Source organism: Melospiza georgiana, chromosome 31 (assembly GCF_028018845.1).
Source record: "Melospiza georgiana isolate bMelGeo1 chromosome 31, bMelGeo1.pri, whole genome shotgun sequence".
NCBI classification, from domain to species: Eukaryota; Metazoa; Chordata; class Aves; order Passeriformes; family Passerellidae; genus Melospiza; species Melospiza georgiana.
Window position 1 is genome coordinate 3,660,003 of NC_080460.1, and position 7,260 is coordinate 3,667,262.

A 7,260-nucleotide genomic window follows, 5' to 3' on the forward strand; every position below is an offset into this window, starting at 1 on the left:
AATAAATTTTGCACATTTTGGAGAGGGGCCTGGAAGGAACAACCCCGGAGTGGGGTGGGGGCAGCAAACGGGGACAAATCCCTGGAAAAATGGGAATGCGGGGATCAGAGCCTGGAGCAGCAGCTGGGAATGGCATCCAGGAGCCGAATTGTGGGAATGGAATCAGTTCCGGGGTCTCCTCCTGCTGAGACCCCCTGGAACTCCGTTCCTGCTTTTCCTGGGGGTGGAGCTCCCTCGGGAACGCCCGGAGCCGATTCCCGGGATTTCTCCAGGGGATGGGGATTCCAGAGGCGGCTGCTGCTCCGGGGGATGATTTTCCAGGAATTGATGCTCCAGGAATTGTTCTTCCAGGGGTTGATATTCCAGGGACTGTGATTCCAGGGATTTGTGCTCCAGGGGTGCTCAGCTGGCCCCCCCGGGACCCTGAAACCCGATCTGTTCCTAAACTCCCTTTATTTATCCCTGAAACCCAAGCTGTTCCTAAAAATCCCGTTTATTCCTGAAACCTGTTCCTAAACTCCCTTTATTTATCCCTGAAACCTGTTCCTAAAATCCCTTTATTTATCCCTGAAATCCCTTCCATCCCAGCGCCGACAGAGCGGGGAAGGCAGGACCGGGAGCGAGGGGAAACTGAGGCAGGGCCCCCTTCCCTTCCCTTCCCGTAGCTCCGGACAAAAACCGGGACTAAAACCCCGAGCGGGGCTTTTCGCTGCTTTGTTTCCCCCATTCTCGGGTTTTTCACCCATCCCCCGAGTTTATCGCGGGTTCGGGGGGGTTCGGCGGCTCCTTCACCCCCTCCCCACCCGGGACGGAGCCGCTCCCGCCTTCCCCCCGCTGCTGCTTTCGCGGCTTTTTGGCCCAAAATGACTCACCGGGGGATTTTTTTTCTTATTTTTCTCTCATTTTTCGGGACTCCCGAAGCTGGGGGGGATTCTCGGGGGGCTGAGCCCGGTTTGTTACGGTTGGGACGGGGATTGGCGATCCCGGGACAAGGGACAGGGACATCATCCCGGGAATGCCGGGGACCCTCGGGAAGCGATCGGGACCGCGATCCCGGCGCGTCCCGCCCTGTCCCCGCCCTCGGGGCGGCTCCTCCGCGCTCCGGGGCCGGGAAACTCCGGCCCAGTCATTCGGGGCGCGGGGGGAGAAGCCCCAAAAGCGCGTCCGTTCCGGTAAGGAAAGAGTCAATGGCCGCGGCTCGCACACGCCACTTCCCCGAGCGGGGCTGACTCATCCCGGGCTCGGTCCCGCTCCGCGCCACCCGCGCTCCGCTCCGGCCGCCCCGGAGCGCCGCCCGAGCCTCCGCCGGTGAGTCCGGGGGTCGCGGGGGGCTGGGGGGGTCCCGGGCATCGCCCCGAGCCGCGCGTGCCCCGGGATACCGAACAACGAGCGGGACCGGCCGGAGCCCCGGGACGCCGAACAACGCACCGGGAGCGCCGAGCGCGGGGGGGTCCCGGAGCCGCGGCCGCCCCCGGGGGTCCCCGGGCCCTGCGCGGCCCCCCGGGATGGCGGGGGGGGCTTGGCCGGAGCGGCGGCGCGGGATGGGGAAGGGAGGGGAGCGGGGATGACTTCAGCCCATTACTCAGCCGCCGTCACGGCCTGGCAGCGCTCCCGCGCTATTCCGGGCCGTGACGCTCCAGCCCCGCCGCTTTGGGCCTAAACCGGCGGGGTTCGGGGGATCCGGGGAGGAGGAGCGGCCCCGGGGGATGAGGAGCGCGGCGGGATCCGGGAGGAGTTCGGGAAGCGCCGCCGCCGAAGCGCCCGGAATGAATGCCGTGATAATGATTGTTGTTATCTCATTAAGGGCGTAATTAGAGCCCGGTGCCGCCCCCAGCCCGGTACCGGCGGCTCGGGGGTTACGGGGGTTGTTGGCACCGGCGGGGCTCGCTCAGCCCCGAACCGGCCGCGTTTTGCCCCAAAAGCCGCCGCGGTTTCCTGCGCTCGGAGCGGCGCCGGGAAACGAGGAAATCGCGTCAGCGGTGCCGGGAACCGAACCGGGGCGGCGGGGGCGGGACACGGGGGGACACCGGCACCTGATAAACACCGATGTGTGTGTGTAGTACCGGTACATGATAAACACCTGGGGGGGTGTGACACCGGTAACTGCACACACAGGTGTGGGACACGCGTACCTGTACACACAGGGGAGTGTGTGTGTGTGTGTGTGTGGGACACCTGGACCTGATAAACCCCTCTGTGTGTGTGTGTGTGTGTAACACGTGTACCTGCACACACAGGTGTGTGTGACGCCTGTGTATGTGTCACCTGCACACACACACACTCACACGTGCCCTCCCCGCACTCACCTGTGCCCAGGTGCGCTCACCCACGGCCGTGCGCGGCTGCCGCTTCAGGACTCGGGACTACAACTCCCGGCGTGCCCCTCGCGGGGGGGCGGGGACAGGCAGCGCTGCCGCCCAATAGGAGAAGGGGCGTGTTGGCTCCGGCCAATAGGCAGCGAAGGGGGCGCGGCGGCCCCGCCCCTCGGTCACGTGGCGCGGGCGCGGCCGGTGAGCGCGAGCGGGACCGGGGGCACCGGAGGGGCTCGGGTGGGACCGGGGGGCACCGGGAACCCCCTCGGGACCCGCCCCGCTCCCTCCCCAGGTTGGCATCGCCGCTTTGCGCCGTTTTCCCGGGGTTTCTCCTCAAAAACATCGGGGGGGATTTGGGGGCGGCGAGCCCGGAACGGGGGCGCAGGGGGGAGGCACGGACGGAGCAGCCTCGGGCCGGTTCCGGTGCCCGAGGGGTAACCCCAAATCCCCCCGACTGCCCCGTTATTTGGGGTCTCACCTTCCCCCTTTTCTCCCTCCCAGGTCTCGTCCCGAACGCACAGGCAGCGATTTCCCCCCATGGAGAAGAACCAAGAGGCGCAAGGAGACCCCCGGGACCCCCCCAGCCCTGCCCAGCCCGCCGTGAGTGCACCCCGCGGGTTTTGGGGGTGCTGAACGCCCCAAAATTCGGGGGAGGGCGGGAGGAGGGCGAGAAGCGCTTTGGCCGCCGGTGGAAGTGAGGATGAGGCAGAGAAATGGGAAATTCCAGGCTTTGGGTGGGGGGCGAGGGGGGCAATGCACCCAAAAATGGGAATTTTGGGGGGAGAAGTGAGCGGTCCCATAGGAACGGGATCGTTTTTGTAAATATTTTTTATCCTCGTGAGGAAAAGGGGTTTGGATTTTGTGGCGCTGGAGCTTTTCCCTCCCCCCAGCAGCTTTTTATGTCACACACACACACACCAAAAAAAAAAAAAAACCAAACCCAAAAAAGAAAAGAGAAAAAAAAGAAAAGAAAAAAAAAGAAAGCTTTGAACTCTTTGAGCCGTTAAAATCCGGTGTCTGTCACAAGCCGTGAAATGAATAGAAAGAACAAAAAAAAAAAAAAAAAAAGACTGAAAAAAATAGAAAAGGACGGACTTGGGAGCCGAGCAGCTTCTTTGCCCAAAAATAGCAACAAGTTTTATAACTCCGGAAAATGTAGAACAAACAAACGAGGAACATTTTTAGCTGAGAAAGGCGGCGGCGCGGGGGGGGGCGAATTTCGGAATTTCTGCCCGTCTGTTTTCCTGGAAGCCGCTCCTCGTGTTCTCACCCGCATCCAGCGCTTTGACCAACTTGGCCGCGGGCCCGGGGCTGCCGGGGAACGGGAACGGAGCTGCGGGGAGCGGGAACGGGGCTGCGGGAACGGGAACGGGGCTGCGGGAACGGGAACGGAGCTGCGGGAACGGGAACGGAGCTGCGGGAACGGGAACGGAGCTGCGGGGACGGGAACGGGGCTGCGGGGAGCGGGAACGGAGCTGCGGGAACGGGGCTGCGGGAACGGGAACGGGGCTGCGGGATCGGGAACGGGGCTGCGGGGAGCGGGAACGGGGCTGCGGGAACGGGAACGGGGCTGCGGGGAACGGGAACGGAGCTGCGGGAACGGGAACGGAGCTGCGGGAACGGGAACGGGGCTGCGGGAACGGGAACGGAGCTGCGGGGAGCGGGAACGGAGCTGCGGGAACGGGTCCGGGGCTCCCCGGGGCTGCGGGAAACGGGTCGAGAAGTGCGGGGAACGGGCCCGGAGCTCTCCCGGCTGCGGGGGGAACGGGGCCGCAGCTCCCCCAAAACTCAGCCCCGTGTCCCGCAGGACGCGCCGGGGGCCGGGGATGGCGCCGAGAGGGACAAAGCGGTGGGAGAAGGTGGGGACAAGGACAAGGAGGAGAAGGACGAGGACAAGGAGAAGGAGGAGGAGGAGGCTTTCCTCGTCAGCCTCTACAAGTTCATGAAGGAGCGGCACACGCCCATCGAGAGGATCCCGCACCTCGGCTTCAAGCAGAGTACGTGCCCCCCCCAGCCGGGGACAGGGACAGGGACAGGGGGTGGCCGTGCTCGGCTCCCGTGTCCTCCTGACCCTCAGCATCTCCCCTTGATTGATTCTCCCCTTGACTGATTCCCAGTTAACCTCTGGAAGATCTACAAGGCCGTGGAAAAGCTGGGAGCCTACGAGCTGGTGAGTGGTGGCCGTGGAGCCAGGGGGGCACCAGGATGTCCCTTGGGCACCCGAGTGTCCCCTGGGCACCAGGACGTGTCCCCTGGGTGCCAGGATGTCCCTTGGGCATCCGAGTGTCCCCGGGACGCCAGGGTGTCCCCAGGACATCAGGGCAGGACACCAGGATGTCCCTTGGGCATCTGGGTGTCCCCTGGGTGTCAAGATGTCCCTCAGGATGCCCGGGCTCACTCTGTCCGTCTGTCCCTCCCTCCCGCCGCAGGTGACGGGCCGCCGGCTCTGGAAGAACGTCTACGACGAGCTCGGGGGCAGCCCCGGCAGCACCAGCGCTGCCACCTGCACCCGGCGCCACTACGAGAGGTGGGGCCGGGCCGGGGCTCTGTCCTGCCTCAGTTTCCCCCGGCGCGGCGCTCACCGCGCTCCCCGCTCGCTCCGCAGGCTCGTCCTCCCCTACGTGCGGCACCTCAAGGGCGAGGAGGACAAACCGCTGCCCCCCAGCAAACCCCGGCGGCAGTACAAGGTCTCCAAGGACGACAAGAGCAAGAGGGCCAGGAAGGAGAAGGGCCGCGAGCAGGTGCGGAACCCGCCCGGGGCCGGGCAGGGCAGGGCAGGGAGGGCCGGGCCGGGCAATGAGAGCGGGGCTCGGAGCCGGGAGCCCGGCCCGGGGTGCGGCACCCACGGCCCGACCCCTCCGCTCCTCGCAGGTGGCTCCGGACAAGGCGCGGCCGGAGGCGGCCGCGGAGGAGGCGGCGGAGCGGGGCCGGGGGACAGACGGACGCTCCAGCCCGGCCGTGCCGGCCCCCAGCCCCGCGGGGAGGTGCCCCAGCCCCTGCAGGAGCCACAGCGAGACCTACAAGCGCCTCTTCTCCAGCTTCTACTCCAAAGGGAACCACCCCATCATGTCCCCGCTGGCCAAGAAGAAGCTGCTGGCGCAGGTGAGCAAGGCCGAGTCCTTGCCCTGCCCCAAGCGCCACTGCCCCGAGGGCCGCCGGGCACCGAGCGACAGCGGCCCCGAGCCCCCCGGGCCCCCCGGGCCCGCGCCGGCCGAGCAGAGGAGCGCGGAGCCCTGGGCAGCTCCGGAGCGAGCTCCGAGCGAGGCGGGCCCGGCCCGCAGCGCATCCCCGGCGGGCAGGGACAGCCAGGGCTGCCCGCAGGACGGGGCCCCTGCCGTGTTCACCGGCTACTTCCACGCGTACCGCAGCGAGGGCCCGCAGCCCGGCGGCTGTGCCCCGCTCTGGGGCTACTTCTCCCACCTGAAGGATTTTCTGGAGCCGCCCTCCGCCCTCCCGGCGCGGCCCGAGGAGCCCGAGCAGCCCGCGGAGCTGCGGAGCGCGGCGGGGCGGCCGTGGGAGGGCCGGGCCGCCGCCGTCCAGGCCTGCTGGGTTTCCCCCGGGGCCGCCCTCGGGCCCGCCGCGCCCCGGGCCGGCCGCGAGGAGGAGGAGGAGGAAGACGATGATGATGAGGATGAAGAGGAGGACGAGGAGCCCTTGGGCCGCGCCGTGTCCCCCTCGGGCAGGGCCGGGCGGAGCCGCTCGCCGGGCGCTCACCGAGCGCTGGCCAAGCCCAAGGCCGTGGTGGCCGCCCCGGCGTTCCCCGCGCCGCTGCCGCCGGACGCTTTCAAGGGAGCCGCGCTGCATTTCCCGGGCGGCTTCGGCAGCGCGCAGGGCGTGCCCGCGGCCCCGGCGCTGTCCGTGAGCCCCGTGGTGATCCCGGCCTTCCCCAGCCCCTTGGTGGTGCCCTCCGAGCTGTGCCGCCCGCTGCCCGCCCGTGCCCGCCTGCCCGCGGCCTACGGCAGCTCGGCCCGGCTCTACCCGGCGGCTCCGTGGCACGGGCAGCACTCCCCGCACGTCCCGGCCTTCCCGCACCACGGCCGGCCCTAGCGCTGTGCCGGGGACAGCCAGGGGACAATCCGGACCGGGCCGTTCTCAGCGCCCAGCTCAGAGCTGGGGGTGCCCCCACGGTTCTCTCTATTTTCTATATACCCACACACAAATCTATAAAAAAGGGAGCAAAAGCGGTGCTGGAGGTGTCTGTTCCCATCCCTGGCCCCCACACCCGGGTCTGGGTCACTCCGTCAGGGGGGGAAAGGGAACAAACGTGCCTGGCAGAGTTTGGGGTGTCCTGGGCAGGGCTGGGGGGATCCTGTCCCTGAGCCCAGAGCTGTGGGGCTGAGAGCCCCTCTGTGGGCAGGGAAGGAGCAGCTTTCCCACCTCAGCTTTGGGGGAATGGCAGCAATTCCATGGAGCAGCCACGAGTCCAGCTGGGAACAACCCAGCGACAGCTCCGGGTCCTTTGTGCCTCCCAAGTCCTTTTTGCTTCAGGTCCTGTTTGCCTCCAGAATCCTTTTTTCCTCCACGTCCTTTTTCCCTCCAGGTGATTTTTGCCCCCAGCAGCTCCACCTGAGCCATTCCAGACCAAGCCAAGGCTGGCCAAGCTCAGATTTTGGGGTGTCTGTGCAGGGCCAGGGGCTGGATTGATGATCCCAGTGGGTCCCTTGCCACCCAGGAGATTCCAGGATTCTCTGATTATTTCAGGGAGCTGCCCCAGTGTGGATCCTTCCATGGATCCTTCAGCACTCACAAAATCCACCCCCAAGAAAAACCATCTCAGTCCAAAAGCCCAACAAAATTAAAAAAAAAAATTTAAAAAAGGAATTTTTTAATTAAACAGCAACAAATCCAGAAAAACACCCCCCCATTCCCCCCTCCAGGAATTCTGGGGGTCCCCACAGCCCCCAGCACAGCGTGGCTGCTGCTGGCCGGCCCCACAAAGTGTCCCCAG

General features: G+C 66.3%; 1 protein-coding gene across 3 annotated transcripts; it reads left to right on the plus strand.

Moving 5' to 3' along the window:
- The first annotated feature begins 1,095 nt into the window (after positions 1-1,095).
- Positions 1,096-7,135, plus strand: ARID5A (AT-rich interaction domain 5A). 3 transcript variants are annotated; one of them, XM_058042463.1, is made up of 7 exons: positions 1,096-1,308; positions 2,814-2,912; positions 4,120-4,309; positions 4,430-4,482; positions 4,742-4,839; positions 4,918-5,053; positions 5,184-7,135. In XM_058042463.1, the coding sequence occupies exons 2-7, from the start codon at positions 2,850-2,852 to the stop codon at positions 6,357-6,359; spliced, it is 1,716 nt and encodes a 571-aa protein (XP_057898446.1). In that variant the 5' UTR covers positions 1,096-1,308; positions 2,814-2,849; the 3' UTR covers positions 6,360-7,135. The 3 variants fall into 3 exon arrangements, with proteins under 3 accessions (XP_057898446.1, XP_057898448.1, XP_057898447.1); XM_058042465.1 differs by lacking the exon at positions 1,096-1,308 and adding an exon at positions 2,359-2,510; XM_058042464.1 differs by lacking the exon at positions 1,096-1,308 and adding an exon at positions 2,528-2,604.
- The last annotated feature ends 125 nt before the right edge of the window (positions 7,136-7,260 follow it).